Genomic DNA, 20,998 nt, shown 5'->3' with positions numbered 1-20,998 from the left:
TATCGATCTGTGCCCCTGCAACCGGCCCAGGGTGAATGCCGTCTTGCCTAATGACAGCCAGGATGGGCCCCAGCAGCCCCTGCGAGCCTAAGTGAAGGATAAGCAATGAACGAACGAGTTAGAGGGATTTGTTTCCTTGTGGTTCAGTCCTTTACCGATCCCCCAGTGGCCGCAGGCGGACATTCATATAAAATCAGAACCATTCATCTCAACAGTAAATATACTGGATATTGACTGGATAGAGACGTCTCATTGGATTTGTCTGGAGACACAACTGGACTCAAGTTTAGAGAGCAGATGTTACGGGTATCTTCTGTTTTGTTCTCACCCAGGCTGGGAGCTGGAGGAGGAAGACAAGTAGGCGGGATGGGAGAAAGGAGGAAAACTTTGGGAGTCAAATGAGGGGAAGCGGCAGACGAGCACTGTAGCGACGCGCTGTGCTAACATTTTATTCTGCCGAAAAGAAAGCGGGATTAAAAGGTATTTCCTGCTTCTTTCAAAAGTCTGCCTGAGGGAAGACTCGGAGGCACAAACAAAACATCTCCAGTATGTGCAAAGGCAAACCAAGTTTCAAGCTATCAATGGTACAACCAGCTGCCGTGACGTGTGTGTGTGTGTGTGTGTGTGAGACCGACCGGCAGCTATGAATTATCGATCACATCACGCCAGATCCTCCCAGGAAACTCAACTGGATTATTACATTTTTTTTTCCCACTTATCCTGTCCTGGCGTCCTGCGGCTGAATCGCTTCTATCTAAACACACAGGTGCGCTGTAAATATGCCAGCGTTTTAACATATGTACATGTTAAAAGAAATTAGTTTAAACAGAAACTACAAACGGTTGTGTGTTTAGTGTATATTTTGGTCAGACTTTTTTTTTTTTTTTTCTTTTAAAAGCAAGTACAAGATTATGTTCTCCGTTGATTTAAATCGATGGACAACACATTTTTCTCGTTAGTTGCAGATTTACAGAATTTACAGAATCTATATAAATTAAAGCCTGTAAGTAATACTGACAAAACAGCTGCACCAAGTGTGCAGTTCCAACAACTCCCCAAATGGAATAAATCAAGTATGTTACAGTTATATCTAAAAAAAAATGCAGTTAGCAGTTTCAACAGCTCTTTACCCTTCGGACGATTCCGTTTGTTTTCATCGGCCAAAGTCATTTCTACATTCTATCGAATCGGGATTAAAGTTGTATATGCAGAACAGAAAGGAACGAAACAAAACATTGTCCTTTTAGTCGGATGGCGCGGGGCTCCTGCATCCTTTCCTCTACGCCTCCGTGAGAACCGTAAAATCATTGTCCTCCGCTTTCCTCTTGTCTCCCGGACAACAGCCTGGCCGCGGGCTCGCCGGCGTCCGCGGCCGAAAGCGACTGCAGAAATCTGAGGGGGGTGGGGGATTGAGCCGACCGGGATCCTTCGGACGCCTTCGCCCATTCGACAAAGGGAAAGTGTCGTCGTCGTCGTCCGGACGCCCCCGGGCTTGAGGGTGGGGGGGGAGGCGTCACCGCTCCATAGTCATCTGGCTGTCACGGTGACGGAGAGAGAAGGTAGAGAGAAAGCGGGGGAAATGACAGCGCCACCAAAGAGAAGTCCTTCAATGCTATTCTCCTGAGTGAGTCTCCAGGTCGCCGATCAGCACGTGGCCGTCCGACTCCGTCGCCTGTGAGCCGGTCTGTCTGTAGTAGGCGCTGCCGAGGGCCGGGAGACCGCGGAAACGGGAGACGTTCCTCCGGTAGGCGCACCAGAAGGCCCCGGCCAGCAGAGCAAAGATCAGCACGGCCACCAGCACCGCAGCCGGGATGACGCCGTAATGTAAACCTGAAATACACAGCGGGCAAGAGGAGCGGTGAATATATACCACCGGTTACCGGTCACTTAACTAGCAGTTGCTTTTTACACCCACTAGAGGGCGCTGTTGATTCGCAATGATTTGATTTTACGATAAGACAGCTGAAATGTCATCACAGAAACTTGCCAGGTTATTTGTGTCTTTTTGGGGGAAATACTTTGCACCCCTCCACCCCCAAAAATTAATCAACACAGTATTCATAGAAAATACCAGTGGGGGGTTAGGAGAGGATACTATGTTTGCGGTACACGTGTTACTGTGGTGTGTTGGCCCAGGATGTTGGTGAAAGACGTTCGCGATGAATTTACCATTTAGCGGCTCCACTTTCACCTCGGTGTGTAAATCTGCGAAGAAAGACCGTAATTCAGTACATGCGAGCCATTCAGAGTGCAGATTCGTTCGCGCCCACGTCCGTGACGACTTTACCTGAGACCATTTTGCAGACGAAGCCGAGCTGCTCGGTGCAGGGAGACAAGTACCACGCGCCGTCCACCACCCTGGTGCTGATGCAAGAATCGGCCTTCATCAGCCTGACGTCCGGTGCCTTGTTGGGCCAGTTGGTGTACTCCATAGGCGAGCCGTCCACCCAGGCCAAGGAATCCGCTAGACGGTAGAAGAAGAAAAAGCAGCGCCGTGAAGACAGAGGACTTCATGGAGCTGCTGCAACCGGACGTGTGTAGGAGAGCCTCACTGTCGATGTTGAAGTACAGCCCCAACCACATGGTATGGTGAAGGTAACCCGACGACCACAGCTGCTCCAGGATGAAGCGGTTCTCCGGCTCGTTCTCGATGGACAGGATGTCGGAGGTGTTGACTGGATGGAGACAGCGGCACATGAAGCTCACAAGGTCATCTCTTACTGTACTTTGTAAAGATGCGTGTGGAACTTCTGGCCATTGGTCTGCCACTGGTGAAGTAGTAGTCAGAAAATCCCCTTCGAACTGATAGAGCAGGGAAGTGGCTGGTCTAGCTTTGTCTCCCCGTCTGTGGGACCGTCCTCTAACCTCTTCAAGCTTAGTTAGCGCCAGACCAGCCCTCAGGCTTACACTGCCAAGCTATCATCTAGCAGGTTCCCAGGAGGCGAGGCTTGATCGACTCCAGGCGTCCACCGTTGTTATTTCTTTTATGAATATCAAGTACCGTATTATCCGCACTATAAGGCGCACCTAAAAGCCATTAATTTTCGCAAAAACCCACTGTGCGCCTTATAATCTGATGCGCCTTATATATGGATCAATATTGGTTAATTATGGCTATCGTAGTCGGGGGCGTCGCCGAAGTAGCCGTGGTAAAAACGGTAAAGGGGAATTCCAGTCCCACACACACGTGTGTGTGTGTACACAAAGACCCTAAAATGGCAACTTTCAAGAGACACAATGCAGAGTTCAAACTCAAGGCGATCAGTCATGCAGTAGAACACGGGAATAGAGCAGCAGCGAGAGAATTCAGCATTCATGAATCAATGGTACGGAAGTGGTACCCCAAGCAAAGACGACTAAACAGTTTTACTGTTTAGTCGTCTTGAACAGAGAGCACCAAGTAGAAGCGTCTCTACAGTCACTATTCAAATGAAGGCAACAGCGCTCGCTAGCGACATGAATATCAATTAATTTAGAGGCGTCCTTCTTGGTGCTTTCGTTTTATGAAACGCTTTGAACTGTGACAAATGGAGTTGGAAAAACATTGTTTTCAACGAAGGCAGTACAAATACCGGTAACAGCTACCTGTACGTACAATCCCCTATTGTAAATGCACTAACTTGTTTTGGGAGTGAATGGAGTTGCCAGAATGTTGGTTTGTATTCTGTTCTTGAAGTTTGACTGAATGACTTATCTGACTATTTTGTTGACATTCTCTTTAGCGCAACTTCATCTGGTGGATGCATACTGCAACCCCTGCCACGACAGTAGTTTCTATTCTATGCGCCTGATAATGCAGTGCGCCCTATATATAAAAATAGTTTTAAAACAGGCCATTCATTGAAGGTGCGCCTTATAATCTGATGCGCCTTATAGTGCGGAAAATACGGTAATTTTTGTGTCATTTGAGCGCAACCGATATTAGCAACAGCTGATTTGTGTGTCCCTCCCAACCCTCGTACCTCCTCCGTCTCTACCAGACTCCTGCTTCCTCTGTGTCCTCGTTCTCGTACGACTGGTCGAGGCAGAAGGACGCCCACATTAAGCAAGGATGCTGTCGAGGTTTGTGCACTGGTTAAACGCTGTTATTTCCTAGCCGCTGTCCCAAATAAAATCTGATGGACGTCAAATGTGATGTTATGGGCGAAAGAGGCTGACTAAGCTAACTGTCCACCTGATTACCGATAGCTTCGCTAAGCTAACGTCAGCACTGCTGACGTCCCCACCTTTGTTTCTACAGCCTGGACAGACAGGTATTGATCCTACGCTGACACTAGACTGATCCCTTTTGAAAACAGACCGTGGTTGAGATTGAAATCTTGTAGAGATCACCCTGATTGAAATATTGGGAAAAAATACCCTGAAAAGAAATGTGAGACCGTTGGATGCCGTGCATCTAAATGCAGCGCTCGTGTCTTTCCTGCAGGGGGAGGTCAAGTCAACCTGAAGTGCGGATTAGATCATCCACGGTCACATTGTTGTCTGGAGATGCGTTTCATAGTTTCTTTACCGCCTCCCCAAAAATCCCTTCCAGACCTGCCGTTTCTCTTTTTCTGATTGACTGATGGGTTTCTTTTTCACGGTCGACGACAGACCGCCTCATTTGCATCCGTCCAAACCCCACCATGCACAGATGCCCGATTTCCACCGGACCTCCAAGCGCCAGGTTTCCTTCCTGGCAGTGCGTCTAGAACTACATCCTACCCAGGTAGGCACACACACACACACACTCACAAACCAGGGTCTCCGCCGGTGCTACAGGACTGTAACACAACACACAGCATTCTGACTGGCTATCCAACTGTAACTTTTTGAGCGACAGCAGCTCTATCTTCACACACACACACGAGTGCGCCCCACCATTGCAGTTGTAGTTTTTTAAGGATGCTCTGACCCATTAGCTCAGGCCTTAGCTCCTGTAGATACAGTCACCTTTGTAACCTCATCGAAATTAAGGAAATCCATTCTGCAGATATTAGCGGCAGAGGTCACAGTACCTATCTGCCTGCAGTGTTGCCGCGCCTCTTCGAAAGCAAGCCTGTGCATAACTGGTTCGAACGTGTAGCAGCCGCGTCCGAATTTTATCCAGGTGGACGGACACGCCACCTCGTTGGAGATGAAGGGCTTATTAGCTGCAAGAAGGGGGAAAAATAGAGTCAACGGTTTATTTTCCCAAACTGGGGGGGGGGGGGCGGCGGAAGGTCGCCGGCACTGACCTGGCGGGGAAATGTGACACAAGGCTCCCGGCAGAGAGGTTTCGCAGTCGGCCCGCCGCCAGCCGCCGCTCACATCCATGTACACACACTCTCCCGTCACGAAGTCGTCTTCGTCGTCGGCCGCGTCCCAGTGCGTGTACAATGTGTCGCTGCCGTCAGACCACTGGTAATTGATGCCGCTCTGCAAGCCAGCACAGTTATGAGCACGTCAGTCAGAGGAAACAGAGGCAAACCCCTACACTCCTCCTGGGAACACTGAGCTCTTACTCAAACGGCGAGCGCCAGCGGGTGTCAGTCAGCTGATCTGCTCGGATTTGATGGACAGTAATTGGTGAACTACTTTTTACCCCCTGTGTACTGTTTAGTCCACTATTATGAATACACTCCATTACCGTTATTCTCCATGACTCCCTCCACCTGGCGATGGCTGACTCGGTGTCGTACCCGAGTTATATTCATTCACTGTACATCTTATCCTGCACTTAGGGCCACGGGGGGCGCCGGAGCCCAGCTTTCATTGGCCGAGAGCCGGGGTTCGCCACACGGAGAGAAATACGACCGTTCACACGTCAAAGAAAGGCATGCAACCACTCACTCGCTACACATCATATAGACATAAAACCATTCACACGTCCGATGGAGACGTACAGCCACTCTTTCGACACGCGTGCATCCATTCAGCCACTCATTCACACGTCGTGCTGAGATATAAAACCATTCACCCTCTCATACGTGCAACCGCCCTGTAATCCACATGTCATATATAGACATTCAACCATTCACCCTCTCATTCGCACGTCTGGACGGTTATATATACCATAATTTCCGGACTGTGGGCTGCTACTTTTTTAAACACCCATGCGGCTAATTTATGTTTTTTTTTTCGGGCCAACGAGCTTCATGCCGCCAAAACATTTAGCGTCGTCCCATCAGTGGACCAATGAAATTACCGTGAAATTCTGAGATCGATCAATTCCGACACTGAAGAAGACGACTTTAACGGTTTTAGTGCGCAGGAGGAAGACCAAGATAGAGATCAGCTGGAGTAGGACAAAGCGGGGATAGAAAATAGATGGACTCGTCTTTGTGTTATTTATTGTAAATCTTTTTCATCTGCTGCGTCACGGACACTGTTCGGGGAGGAAAAAAGCATTTCCAGTACTTATTTGTGGATGTTACCGGTATGTATTTAATTAAAAGTCAAAAAAAATTCTGGATAAACATCTCATGTTAAAACATGAAAACCTGCAGCTTACAGACAGGTGCGGCCTATATATGTACACATATATTTATTTTGTAATTTTTTTTGGCAAATCGGCTTGTATTCAAATGCACTCAATAGTCCGGAAATTATTGTAGATTATATAACCTGTGAAAATAGTCTATATTGACTGAAGTCCAGTGCAAACCGCCGAACCCTTGCAGCACACAGATAACCTGCGAAGATTCAAACGACAATGGTTGGAATAGTGTGTGTGTGTGTGTGTGTTAGGGGGCTTTGACACTAGAAGGGGCTGGAATAAGCCCGGACGAGTGTAACAACAAAAAAAGGGAAAACAAAAAAAAAGAGGCAGAAGGAAAATCAATTTCCTCATTTCCTGAACTCCTCTCGCTCCATGACTAAGACATTCCAAGGCCCTTGGTGATACTGGAGACCAAATATTAAACACGGGGAATCACGCACGCACACACACACACACACACCTGCAAACACGTAGCAAATACCGACAGGGTTTTTTTTGTTTGTTTTTTTTGTTTTTTTGTGCATCAGACATGCGGGTTTCGTGCTTGTCCATGTCAAAAGGCACATTCCTGTCTTGACCTGCGCGGAGGCACGTCAATGCAGGTAAGACAAAGGAAGCGGTGAGAAAGGAAACCCCCCTCCCCCCCCCAGCTGGGAAAAAACATGGAATCACCTCGGAAAAATGTTCTTTTTTTTTTTTTAAGTAAAGTACTGCATCCCTCGCGGGGAAAACCACTGACTCTCAGATCCCCGGTTTTAAACTTAACATCTTGCGCTTACGTCCTGGCTGTAGAGTCCGATCCAGTGCGGCACGGCCAGCCTGTTGACCAGGACGGTGAGGAAGGCCTGGTGGTAGGCGTCGGTGATGCTCGCCAGGTCGGCGTCGCTCTCGATGCACGTGTGCATGGCGTCGTACCAGCTCAGGTTTCCCGACACCACCTTGTAGCTGCGGCTCCTGTACTCCAGGCTGTCGGGCAGCGGGTGGCGGGACGAGTGCGTGGGCCGTTTGGAGGGATCTGCGGCGAGCAGAGGAGATGATTTCCAGGCGGGGAGAAGCGTCCACCATTTTTTAATTCGTAGAAGTTGATTTTGTGTGTGTGTGTTTGCGTGAGGCGTAAGGTATTAGAAGGCGCCGCAGTCACTTCCTGGTTTGTTAGAGAAGGAAGGAAGTTCAGGAGATGTAAGGGAGGAGTTTCTAGCGAACCGGCTGAAGAGGTGAATTGTGGGAACCTGCTTGGAGATGGATCCCAAGCTGAAAATGGCGGTTCTCAGTCAAGCAGGTCAATTCTTGGGACTTGAATTTCCATGATGGTTCTATTCAGAAACTCTGAAGAAGCCTCTCGGACGAGAGGTGAAGAAGTTCAAGACGAGAAGACGCCCGTGACGTTTTTACCTTGAGGTTTCTGGCAGACGAAGCCGTAGCCGTCCTCCCGGCACTTCTCGAAGAACCACTTCCCCGTCAGGTGGAAGTTGTCGTTGTTGGACAGGACGGCGCACAGCGGCTCGTTGGCGATCCCGTCCAGCCACTCGTCTTCCTGCGGAGGGGGGGGGGGGGGAGGAAGACGCCGACTGAGATGCTTATCTTCACGCTCCGGTGGGGGGGAAGGGGGTGGGGATGTCGTGCACGGACGTGGGCTCACGGTGACGCTCTTGGGCTCGACGGGAGACCAGTTGGTGAAGCGGACCGGCCTCCCGTTGGTCCACTTCACCTCGTCCTCGTCCCACAGGCCGATCCACACGCCCACCGAGCTGCCCTGCAGCAGCATGGTGATGAAGGCTACGCGAGGAGAACCAGAATGAAGATGAGGAACCAGAGCGATCGGCCTGAACGCGCCTCGCCTCCTCATCCTCCCGCTGCTGCTTCACCTTGTTCAATCTCATCCTCGATGTAGACCAGCGAGCCCTCGAACGAGGAGCAGATGGACTCGGCATCTTTCCAACTTTTCCCCTCCTTGGGACTGCCGGGGAGGTGGAGCAGTAGACACTGCACACACACACACACACACACACACACACACACACACACACACACACACACACACACAAATACAAGGATTTAAAGGGTCAATTCACCCAAATAATCCAAAGAGCACACACGGCTGCACGGCATTCGGGTTTGTGGTGCTGCAGATCTTTGCTCTCTCATGTAATAACCCATCATTCATTCATTATCTACAACACTTATCCTGCAGTCAGGGGCGCAGGGGGGCGCAGGAGCCTATCCCCGCTGTCATTGGGCGAGAAGCGGGGTGACCATTCACCCTCTCTTTCACATATTTTGTCCAGAAATGTAACAATTCACCCTCACATTCACATTATATTGAGATCCATTCACCCTCTCATTCAACTACTTGTACACAAAATTGCCAGATGTAATCATATACATATACTTATAAATACACATGTATATACGTTACATATATTCTTATTATTAATGTATTTATTTATAAACAATAATTATAATAATATTTTAATTATTTATTTCATATTATTTGATCTTTACTGTACATTTTATTTTATTATTCAATTTGTTTATTTATAAATAATGATAATAATTTGATAATTTATCTAATATTATTTTATCTGTACTGTTCTTTTATTATATTTATATTATTCGCTATTTTTATTATTTATTTTTATATAGAATTCTGTAGCAGGAGAAATGAAAAGCAATTTCCTCCTCGGGAATCAATAAAATATTTTGATTGTGATTGACATGTCATAGCGGCATGCAACCTCTCCCCCTTCCATTCACCCGTTTTGTGTCTCCAATGGACCTCCTGCTTGTGTTTTGGACTTTAGGAGGAACCCTGAGGAACCCCTTACAGACACGTGGACAACATGGACTTTCCTCACAGAAATCCAACCAGCGACCTCCTGCCCGTGAGTTTCTGCACCACCAATTGAAAAGACAGATTCCTGATGATCTTTGTGTTGTGTTTATCTCCGACATTTGACGATTTCAAAAGAAGAAAAAAAAAAAATCAGGAATCGAAAGACACTAGACAACAAAAGAGGAAATAAACCCTTCCTTCCTCCTCTCATAGGGCGTTTTCTGCAGTTATCTGTATTTGAACACATGGTATTGTAATTTCTTCTTCTGTGTGTGTGTGTGTGTGTGTGTGTGTGTGTGTGTGTGTGTGTGTGTTAACCTTGTGCCCGAAGTACAGCCATTTCTCCGGGCAGCCTCCGATGTAGTGCGGCTCCCTGGGCGTCTCCAGCAGCGACACCGTCCTGCGCTTGCAGACGTAGCCATGTTGCTCCCTGCAGTCCCTGGCCGTCCACTTCCCTGCAAAGACACCGCACGCACGCTCCAGCCTGGTCGGGAATGGGAGTGTGTGTGTGTGTGTGTATGTGTGTGTGTGTCTTTACCCGTTGACGCGGACATGGTGACGCACAATCGGTTCTGTTTCGTTCTGTCCCTCGTGTTTGGCTGAGCCCAGTTCTGGAAATCCACCTCTGTCTTGTCGCTCCACCTGTGAACACACAGCACATATTAGCCCACCTGTGTGTGTGTGTGTGTGTGTATGTGTGTATGTGTGTGTGTGTATGTGTGTGTGTGTGTGTGTGTGTGTGTGTGTGTGTGTGTGTGTGTGTTTATACATATACACACGTTCACAGGACAATGCAAAGAAATCTCTGGAAGACGTAAACCCGAAAGCAAATCATACAACTTTATAAACTTTTAATTTAAATTCATTGAATGAATTGATGTTTATGAATTAAATTGAATTCATCGCTAAGCCTTAAATGTGAAATCTATTTTTGTTGCAATTTTTTTTTGTATGTGTTTATTTTTTGGACTATTTTCATTTTGGCCTCTCCTGCTTACAGGGTCACTAAGAGGGGCGGAGCCAATCCAAGACGACGCCGGGTCGGAGGCGGGGTTTAACCCGTACCGGCTGTCAATCAAAGACCTCCCTGAGGGAAACAAAGTCGGGGTCGGTCCTCAAGGTGGAAAAGGTCATGTCTATTTTTGATGGCAACGGATCGGACGCGCTCACCCACCCGAGCTCCTCGCTGACGGACAGGCCGATCCACCAATCAGCAGGGCCTCCCGAGAGCTGAGAAAGAAAGAGAGAGAACCAGCCTATTAATCCTCTTTTCCTCGGACTGGGCGAGATCGTGGACGGGGAGCACTGGAGCGGAAGGAGGGCGTGTGTCTGCACACACACTTGAGTCTGGGAGAGGAGCCCGAGAGTGATTTGCGGACTCTCATTCACACACACACACACACATACGCACACACACTTGTCTGCGTTTCACACTGTGTGAGCTTGAAGCCCCTCAGGAGAACATCTGTGCAGTACACAGTGCTGAGGACGCAGTACTACTTCTACCAAAGTACATTCAGCATCATTCAGTTCCTTCAATTCTCTGTGTGTGTGTGTGTGTGTGTGTGTGTGTGTGTGTGTGTGTGTGTGTGTGTGTGTGTGTGTGTGTGTGTGTGTGTGTGTGTGTGTGTGTGTGTGTGTGTGTGTGTGTGTGTGTGTTTTGAGGCCCAGACACTATTTTCCATTAGATCTTGGTCACGTGATTTATATGTGTGTAAAGATAGTAAATCATGTGGTTGACATGCGTGCGTCCGTGTGTGTGTGTGTGCATATGTGTGTGTGTGCATATGTGTGTGTGTCGAGGCCCTGACACAATTCTCTTTCCAGCTGCTCCATTAGATCTCGGTCACATGACATCTGTGAGTAAACACGTCGGTAAATCGTGTGTGTGCGTGCGTGCGTGCGTGCGTGTGTGTGTGTTTGTTGTGTTCTCATTCACTCATCTGTCATTCAGGTAACCTTTTGTTTAAATAACATCAATGTTATGCAACAAAATACTAATAATATACAATTTTTTACATGCAAATATAATTGGAATTAGCAAATATCAGGGCTGCTCTGCCGGGATGCGGATGTAGCGCCGGTCGCTAAATGCTACTTTTGTTGTGCAACCAGGCGGCGGAGGAAGAGGCGGAAAGGTGCGCACCCACTGCACGCGCTCCTGGATGAAGCGCTCCTCCTCCCGGGAGTGCACGGACAGCAGGTAGGCGCCCATCATCTGGCAGGCCAGGGAGACGGCGTCCCAGTCGAACGGCTGCTTCACCAGCAGGTACTCCACGCCGCGGTAGAACACCCAGGGCTCGCTCTCTGCACAGAACACACGTTTGCGTGGGAAAAACCTTTTCATGGAGACGGGTACCAACTGCGGTTTGATAACGCGTGCGAGGCCTTTTGCTAGAAAACTAGCGCTCGGTTTGACTTGTGACCGGTGGACGTCTATCTCCAGATGGTGCAAAGATGGAGGGGAGGACTTACGCTCTGTGTACCAGTAGGGTGTTTTCAGCTTTTCACCTGCGGCAGAGACGAGAGCTGGGTGAGTGAAGGCGTCGTAGCGGGTTTGTGGGGGCGGCGGCGGCCATCGCGCGGTCTCTCACCTCGTTGCAGCTTACAGATCCACTCGTGCTTGGCGTCGCAGGGCTGCGGCACGAAGCGGTCGGCCCGCCCGCCGTACACGCCGCAGTCCCTCCTGTCGTCCTCGTCGTTCTTGTCCTCCACGAAGGATGTCAACACCTGCGGGGAGACACGGACGGCGGGCACAAATGGGAACGCAAAAACGAGGGGAAAAACGCCACGTTCTACCTACAGCAGAACCGTCGGACCACTCCCAGGCTCCGGCGCGATCGGGGTCCCTCTTGTTCAAGCCGAGCCAGAACCAGCGACGCTCTGTTCTGGGGGGAGGGAGAAAACACACCGCGACGTAAGAACGCCGCAGGATCAATACGCGCTCCGGTTATCAGCCTTACATCACGACACGGGACGTCTAACGGGCACAGAAACAGGAAGGTGGATTATCGGACTCATTTCGGGGGGGCGACAAGGAGCGTCGGAGGATAAAGCGAACCCCCTCCTGAAAACGACCTTGATCAGGCCCAGCGGGTGGTACCAACCCTTCCAACATGGAACGGAGGAGCTGCCTGACAAACACCTGCTCCTCATGGTGCCGAAAGCTGGCCAGCTGCGCCCCGAGAGCCTGGCAGAAGAAGTCGGCCTCCGCCCACGAGCGCTTCATCAGGATTTTCTCATCGTGGAACACCTGGAGAGACGGAGAGACCCCGGAAACGCAGATTCACTCCTGAGCTTGATTTCAGACTTTTATTTGTCCTCCGGGACGCTTTTTTTGGTTTATTATCACCGTTTCTTGTCATATCGCGGTCACACGTAGCTTCAGGAATTACATGCTAATTTCAGTTTTCTCATGCACAATAGATGTGACCTGATCACATGCACGCACACGCACACACACACACATATTCGCGCATACATGCACGAGCCCATGCGTCACACGGCCATGTGACCTGCAAAAGATGTTTGGAAAATAGTTTGAGGTCAAAGTTGAGTCGGGGGCCCCTATCTGCAGGGGCCCCTTCATCCCTGCGGGGCCTCCTGCCCCGCAGCAGCTGGACCATGAAGTCAAAGATCTAACTTCTTGTCGTGGCAACTGGACTCGAATTTCTTCAACATTCAGGCGGTCCAGTGGCCACGATAAGAAGATTTTGACAAAAATTCACCGTGACCCGGTTGGCCGAGAAAGATCTAACCTTGAAACAGCCGAGGAGCCCGGGCCGAGACTCCCAGCCCGGCGGGCAGGGCGCCCCGGCGTCGGCGTGGGATTCCGGCGGGTGGTCGTCCTTGTAGCCGGCGATGCTCTGCTCGCACACCGACAGGGCCTTGTGGGATTCGCAGTCTTTCACCTCCCAGGTGCCGAGACGGGTTCCTCCGGACATGGCCACGCAGCCGCCGATGCCGACTTTGGGGGCGGAAATGAGAAGGTGAAGTATTCATGCGTCGGTGGAGTGCGAGCGCGCCGCCGCCCTCGGCTACCTGGCTGATGTTTGTTCCAGTTTGTGAAGGCCAGGTCCGGACCGGAGCCGTTGTGGGAGAGCCAGCCGTAGACCCCGTTCTTCTCCCGGTCGGCCAGCTGGATCCAGAAGGACGTGCTGCCGTTGGCCCCGAATTCGCTCAGGAGACTGTCGACGAAGGCCTGCTCGAACCTGAGAGAGAAGCCGTGAGGCCCGGGAAATCGACGGACAATCCAAAACGGGTGAGCGAAGCCGACCTGTTCTCCACGGTCAGGAGAGGAGCCCTGCAGTAGTAGCCTCTCATCGCGTCCGCAAAGTTCTCCTCGTGGCTGGTTATGGTGTAGCAGGAGTGGCCGTACCGCTTCCATCCCTGCAGGACAAAAAAAAAACAAAACACAGATTTAGAAGAACGTTCATTCATTATCTTATCATGGAGCCTATCCCAGCTGGCGTTGGCCGAGGGTAGGGTTCGCCCCAGAGCGCTCGCCGGTCGATCACACGCTGCACAATTATTCACATGCCATATAGAGATATGCAACAATTTACCTTTTTATTCAGTCATCTAGACCAGTGTTTCCCAACCACTGTGCCGCGGCACATTAGTGCAATGAGAGATCATCAGGTGTGCCGTGGAAAAATGCCCACTTTCACCTGATTGGTCCGAAAATTATTTATCCAACGCAAATAATGTGTCTTCTTCTGTCTATGTGGGCAGCGTGGCTCATTTGATGGCAACGGGTAGTGAATTAACCTGTGCATCTGTGTATCAGAGTGATTAGTGACGCTTTGTGTGATACATTTTTAAAATAAAAAGTACTTGTATCTGCGTAAACAAACAGGCAGCATTGTTGAAAACTACCAAGACGAGTGAGAAAGCAGTGAAAGCTTGCTAGAAAGTTGCTGAACTCATCTCTAAATCCAAACAGCCACAAACCGTACCAAAACATTAATACTACCTGCCGGCAAAATCATTGTAGAAGAAATGCTTGGCACTGGCGTTGATAAAGAAATAGCCAGTTCTCTCCAATAATACCATTTCCAGACATAGTGATGACATGTCTTCAGTCATTGAAATAAGTGTTCCGGAAAAGTTGCAAATCAGCGGGAAATTTGCATTGCAACTTGACGAATCGACAGATATTAGATATATTAGATTTCACACGAAGTAAATTGAGACTACGGATTCATTCTAATTCGTTAAAAAACTGTTTTTGACATATTTATTTGGTGGTGTGTTTTCTAATGTAAAATATATGCCGTGGCTCAAAAAAGGTTGGGAAACACTGGGTCTCCTACATGTTCTTGTTCTGTTGGAGGAACCCGGAGAACCTCGAGGAACCCAACGCAGGCACAAGGAGATCATACAGACTCGACACGGGAAAGCAATGAGGCCGAAGCGAGAAGCGCCGTCCGGCGTGCTGCCGTCTTGGTTTATTTCAAGATCATGGCACTGTCACCTCAACGATAAAAACAAACAAACAAAAAAAAAAAAAAACTAGACTGCAAACATGGCTGCCAATTATATTCAAGAACTGACGTAAAAAATAGCAGCCGGGAAAAAAACAATTTGATCAATTTCGGTTTTCACTGCAGAGACTACAGTAATAGCCGTCTGTTATCTTAAAGAACTGACGTGAAAACAAGGAAAGAAGCGACTGAGAAAAACAATTTGATGAATTTTGGTTTTCTGTGCGGAGACTACAAACATGGACGCCAGGGTATCTTTAAGTGCTGACGTGAAAACAACTGCCGAGAAAAACAATTTGATGAATTTTGTTTTATCAGCTCGGAGACTACAAACATGGCCGCAAGTTATCTTTAAGCGCTGACGTGAAAACAACGGTGGGGAAAATAACTTGATGAATTTTGGTTTTCAGTGCAGAGACTACAAACATGGCCGCCGGGTATCTTTAAGAGCTGAAGTGAAAACAACGGTCGAGAAAAACAGTTTGATGAATTTTGTTTCATCAGTACGGGGACTACAAACATGGCCGCCATTTTATCTTTCGGAGTCGACATGAAAACAACGGCCAAGAAAAAATATTTGAGGAATTTTGGTTTTCAGTGCAGAGACTACAAACATGGCCACCATTTCTCTTCAAGCGCTGACATGAAAACAGCAGTGGAGAAAACTAACTTGATGAATTTTACTACAAACATGGCCGCCGGGTATATTTAAGCGCTGACATGAAAACAATGGCCGAGAAAAACAATTTGATGAATTTTGTTTTATCAGCGCGGGGACTACAAACATGGCCACCAGTTATCTTCAAGGGCTGACGTGAAAACAGCAGGGGAGAGAGCTAACTTGATGAATTTTGGTTTTCAGTGCAGAGACTACAAACATGGCCGCCGGGTATCTTTAAGAGCTGAAGTGAAAACAACGGTTGAGAAAAACATCCGTCCATCTACTGCATTCAGAGAATTTTGGTTTTCATTGGAAAAACAGAAATTCGGAAACCCGAGCGCAAAATACAGTTTTTGCGTATCATCATCATCATCATTATCATTATTATTCCTGGAAGGAGCCACCGGGAGGCAGCCGGGCGGCGTGTGCTGATAGCGTGCCTACTCATGTTACAGTGCACGCTACGTGTGTGTGTGTCAATGACTCATTCAGGAGAAGCGGCGTTCTTCTCAAACCGTGCCAGGGAGCAGCGCCGACGCCAGACGGGACGTCACTGACGAAATGAATCGCTTCATTGTACGGCCGCCGGGTGGAGGATGGAGGGGGGGGGGGACTCGGAAGACGGCGCGTCCCGATCTGCCCAGCGACCCCCCGTCCCGTCCCCCGTCCCCACCCCCGACCTCGAAAGGAGCCGCCTGAAATAGGAAGCCTCCGTTTCCTCCTTAAACATCCCTTTATTTCTGGACTCTTAATGAAAGGGTGTAATCATGTAAGATTGTAGGGTTTGCCACGTCTCCACCAGAGTCTCGCCATAAGATCTGTTCTGGGTGAATCATGATTATGACACACGTGTGTGTGTGTGTGTGTGTGTGTGTGTGTGTGTGTGTGTGTGTGTGTGTTTCTACCTCTTGGCAGCCCTCATCCCAGACCGCAGGGTGAGCGGAGGACGTCTGGCTCTGCTTCCTGCACACAGCTGGGTGTCGCTCTGTGCACGGCGCTAACAGCCAGGTACCATCCTTTGCAATAAAAAAAAAAAAAAAAAAAAGCATTAAAGCTGAAATAATTGGATTAATTTTTTCAGTGAAAAAAAAAAATTAAATGGAATAATTGTATTGTTTCGTTGCAAAGAGGCCTGGAGGAGTGCGTGAGGGTTCGTGATTCTGCGCCCACCTTGCCGTCTGCTTTGACGCACAGCGCCGCCTCCGTCACGCTCAGGGCGGGCTGGTACTGGTGCCAGAGTGCCAGGGTCACCGGCGATCCGTCGGACCACTCCACGGCCTGCGAGGACGCCGCCTTCCGGAGGCCGATCCACGCCGCCGCGCTCTCGCCAGACACTGCGAAGCCGAGCATCGGCACACCTGATCGCGACGCGGCCACTTTCCCGAGCCAGGAAATAACGGGTCGGCGGCGTCTTACGGTTGGCCAGCAGCCCGAGCAGCACCTCCACCTGAGAGAGCGAGTGGAGGCTGAGGAGGGCGGCGCCGCGGGAGCCGCAGGCCCGAGACGTTTCTTCCCAGCCGCCGGCTTCGGCGTCCGGTAGCAGGCGGTAGCAGAAGCCGCCGTGCGGCGTCCAGCCGTCTTCGCACTCGGTGCGCACGTACTGCCAGTTCTCTGCGGGAGGACGAGGTCGTCGTCAGAGCGGCGAGCTCCGGCGTCCCGTTTGGAATTTCCCGGCGCGTTCTCACCCAGCGGCTCGGCCCTCCGGGTGTCGTTGGGCGTCTTCTTGCAGACGTACGGCAGGGCGGACTCGCAGTGCAGACTCTGCCAGGTGCTCTCCGAGCCCGACTTGTACACCCCGCACTGGCGGTCGTCCTGCAGGGGGCTGGCGGACAGCGCTGGGAGGGCGGAGTCAAAGGTCAGAGGTCGGCACCGAAGCTACGACGCCCGTCGACGTTTCCGATCGGACCCACCTTGAGTGAAATGGACCAACGACAGAGGGGCCCCGTCGGACCACTGCCACCCCCGGCCGTCCTTCAGGTGGTGCAGGCCGATCCACGCCATGGCCCCGACGCTCTCCAGACGATCTTTTACGACACGGTTCCACTTTTTAAACGTCTTTTTCCCGCCGCGGGCGGATCCTTCCGTCCGATTTGAAACGGCGCGGTCGGTCCGCCGCCGGGAGATTCCCCCGCACTCACCTCTGATGTACCTGTGCTCCGCCTGGCTGGTGATGCTGAGCAGGTTCCCGCCCTGAGCCTGGCAGGTCAGCAGCGCTTGGCTCCAGGTGAGGATGGTGTAGAAGTTGAACTGGTAGCAGGCCCTCAACTCCGGGTTGGACTCCCAGAAGTGCTCGCAGCTGGAATCTACCGCAGAGAGGAATCGTCCCGAACAAGATGCAAAAAACATGTTTAAAATAATGCGGATAATGTTTTATGTAGTTCTCGGACTCCCAGCTCTTGTTCTAAAGGGCTTCCAGCGAAAACTTTGGGTGAAAACTGTGGGATCCACCGGACGAAGGTGCTTTTGAGGACCTCCTCACACATCTTCTTCTTCTTTTTCTCCCCACACCGACTAACCTGTCCTCCTTCCCTTCATCTTAGTCCTGACTTTATCTCCAGGTGTCCCTCTGATGGACTCCTTCCCGACCCTCTCCGTCGTCCTCACTCTCTAGGAGAACCTCCATATCTTCGGCCCTGCTGCCTCGCCGGGTGCCTCCCGCTCACACTCACCTTCATCCCTCTCCCGCCGCCGCCTCTCTAGATGTCCGTGAGGAAATTTCTGGAGTTTTACTGGAGCGTCAGCGCGTTCCCGCCATCTCCGTCGCTAAGTGTGAGGCGGAGCTCCGATCGGTCTTTTCCGAGTCTCGGCTCTCCGACACTATCGAATCTGTGTTTGAGAACTAAAGAAGGCCCTCGGACGAGGGGGGAAACATCTCCCAGTGACAAAACTCGAGTCCAGTTGCCAAGACAAGAAGATTTCGACAAGAATTCACCGTGACCTGGGTGACCGACAACCCCCGGACATCAAACGTGGACGACGGACACGCTGGACGACCAATAAATGAGCTCTAAGAAAACCAGAAAAGGGAAACCTGGTAGACAAACAATCGGCGGAGCGGTATTGGCCGGCAGGGACGGTATTTGTTGGCAATATGGATGAACGGGAAGACGTCCAGATCAATGCGGAGCGTCTGGAAAGAGCAGTGTTTGGCGGAGCTGTGGACTATGTCAACTGACGACCATGTGGAGAAGGAAAAAGGACGGGCTGAGACAGCGGAGGCTCTGCAGATGCCCATGGTGGGGAAAAAAAAAACTACTGAGAGTGGCAAAGTGGCCTCGCGAGATCACCGAAACTCTAAAAACCCGTCTTTAGATGCGACACAATAGTTTTCCGCCGGTCTTTTCCGCACCTTCGAGCATACGGGTGGCGTTAGGACGCGCGTGCGGTTGGTTTGACTTGGTTTTCCTCACCGTGGATGGGACAAAAGCCCCATCTTTCGTCCTGGTCGTAGCGGGTGGTGGTGGCGCACCACTGCAGGTGGTCCTCTCGGCCCTCGGTGGTGCACTCCGAGAACCACTTGTTGTTGTACTTGAAGGGGAAGGTGCAGGGCGTGCCCAGGGAGTTGCCCAGCAGAGTGTGGACGTCTGAAAACACACCCGCGGCGGGTTACTCCCACGATCGCGCGATTCGGGGAAAATCGCGTCCCCTCGCGTTTACCTTCGTGGGGTTGCGAGCAGGGCCCGGCCCTGAGGGCGCCGTGCCTCATCCAGGCGTAGTAGGAGTACTTCTTGGCGACCACGTCGCTCCCGGAGACGCCCAGCTTCCACTGGGACGCCCCGTAGAGCATGCGACCGCTGCAGCGCCACCACAGCACCGGCAGCGGCAGGTCGCAGTCGAACATACCGAGGGGCTGCGCGGCGTCCGACAGGTTGAGGCCCAGGCAGCGGCTGGAGCCCAGGTTGAAGAGGCGGTGCTTGGAGACCCACTTCCACAGCAGGTGGCGCGTGGGGCGGCCGCAGTCGGCCAGCGCCGGACGGGAGCCGTTCGCCGCCACGCAGCGTCTCAGCAGCTCGCTTTCCAGGAGGAAAACACCCTTCCCTGAGAGAGAAGGAGGTGAGTGACTGATGCTAACCTGTTGCCGTGACAACATTCTCCCCGTAGCCGTCGCCTTTACGCTCGTGTTCGCCGGTTTTCCCGTCTGCCGGGCCTCTCGGACGCAAAACGGCGGGTCAGATGACCCTCGCCGAGTAATCGGGCGCTCTGGTTACGGCGAGGACAACCGGCGCCTTTGTCTGAACGCATGATCGGCAGCGACGGCCCCGCTTCATTCAGGCCGACATGAGGCGGGCCTGACATCCACGCCAAACTTTTGGTTTCCCAAACACCTGGAGAGAACCGCGGGTTCACTATTCGGCGGCGCTTCGGGCCCGATATCCGGCAGCTTCCCCCGCCCGCCCGGCTGACAGCACGGGGTGTTTGTTTTCTTGTTTGTTATTTTTAACCTCATTTTTTTGGCTTTGCGGCGCCAAAAAAAAAAAAAAAAAAGATGAGTTCCTTCCAGACTCGTCCCAACACCTGCCCGCCATGTGACGCGTACGCCTCCAAACAAAACATTTATTTTAACCCCCCCCTTCTAATGACATTTTAGTGGAAAAACACATGACTTCATGAATCCAAGCGCCTTCTTGCAGACTTGAGGAAGAAAAAGGTACACGTTTAAACCTGCACCGGGAAAGAAAGCGTGCTGAGCAATCGCAGTTTAAACCGTTTATGTGCAATAAGTGTGTAATAACTGTGTAACGCATGGGTTATTACACACGTCATCAACAGTTCCGCTTCAAGCATCGACTGGAGTCAGACAAAGAGACCGAGGTACTTTTTTTTTTCTTCACTCCGTGTCTGCAGGGAGGGTGGGGGGTTTTTGGTCAACTTGTTTGGATCTCTTAGAGGAGGGTCTGTTACTGGAGGTGGGGTGGAGGAGGGGGGGGCGGACGGTACGGAACCGGGGGAACCGGGATCCGTCGCCGGTTCTCCCGGGATGGAAGAAGCCGTCATCACACGCACGGGAATGCACGACTAATCTGCACCCCCCCCCCAACAACCCACCCACCCCACCGAGAAAAAAAAAAGAAAAGAAAAAAATATCCGGTGAAAATCCTGCGCCGCGTTCAAAGAGGAGGGAAAAAAAAAGTGGGAAAAAACACGACAAAGTAAAAGTAGCAACGACGGGAACGCGTGGATTTTTGTTTTTCTTTTTTTTTCTGTTCGGGTCTCACCGTAAAACTCCTGCAGCCGCGTCTCCTCCAGGACGCCGTCGTCCTCCCGGGCGTCGCACACGCGGCTCCCCGCCAGCAGCGCCGCGCAGACGGACACCGTCACCGCCACGGCGGCGGCCGCGGCTCCGCCGAGGCCCGGAGACGCGATCGGCATTTCGGCGGCGGAGTGCGTCGGCGGCGGCGTGGACGCGCGGACGTGCGCACGTCAGCCCGACCGTCAGCTGGGCTCCGTGTGTGCGTGTGCGTGCATGTGTGTGTGTGTGTGTGTGTGTGTGTGTCCGTGGAGAAGTCCGGCCCGGTTTCCTCCGGCAGGCGGACCGGCGACGTCACGTCTGACGGCCC

The 20,998-nt window shown here is 51.2% G+C and overlaps 1 protein-coding gene across 2 annotated transcripts; it reads right to left on the bottom strand.

Moving 5' to 3' along the window:
- Positions 1-1,398: 1,398 nt before the first annotated feature.
- On the bottom strand, positions 1,399-20,899 carry pla2r1 (phospholipase A2 receptor 1). 2 transcript variants are annotated; one of them, XM_086144326.1, is made up of 30 exons: positions 20,657-20,899; positions 19,098-19,478; positions 18,851-19,024; positions 17,579-17,743; positions 17,351-17,464; positions 17,126-17,275; positions 16,857-17,051; positions 16,611-16,774; positions 16,346-16,456; positions 13,570-13,682; positions 13,335-13,504; positions 13,052-13,260; positions 12,401-12,546; positions 12,097-12,181; positions 11,888-12,023; positions 11,769-11,804; positions 11,440-11,600; positions 10,468-10,523; positions 9,832-9,935; positions 9,612-9,748; positions 8,326-8,443; positions 8,100-8,236; positions 7,853-7,994; positions 7,240-7,475; positions 5,217-5,397; positions 4,998-5,132; positions 2,553-2,675; positions 2,288-2,464; positions 2,170-2,205; positions 1,399-1,830 (listed from the first exon to the last, which is right to left on the bottom strand). In XM_086144326.1, exons 1-30 carry the CDS (start codon positions 20,808-20,810, stop codon positions 1,613-1,615), a joined length of 4,464 nt encoding a protein of 1,487 aa, XP_086000452.1. In that variant the 5' UTR covers positions 20,811-20,899; the 3' UTR covers positions 1,399-1,612. The 2 variants fall into 2 exon arrangements, with proteins under 2 accessions (XP_086000452.1, XP_086000453.1); XM_086144327.1 differs by lacking the exons at positions 1,399-1,830; positions 2,170-2,205; positions 2,288-2,464; positions 2,553-2,675; positions 4,998-5,132 and having other exon boundaries at positions 5,236-5,397; positions 8,090-8,236.
- Positions 20,900-20,998: the final 99 nt, after the last annotated feature.

The sequence above is a fragment of the Fistularia commersonii genome, chromosome 3 (genome assembly GCF_037954325.1).
Source record: "Fistularia commersonii isolate RoL2024-O1a breed Wild chromosome 3, RoL_Fcom_v1.0, whole genome shotgun sequence".
NCBI classification, from domain to species: domain Eukaryota; kingdom Metazoa; phylum Chordata; class Actinopteri; order Syngnathiformes; family Fistulariidae; genus Fistularia; species Fistularia commersonii.
This window is presented reverse-complemented; position numbering and strand designations above follow the sequence as displayed.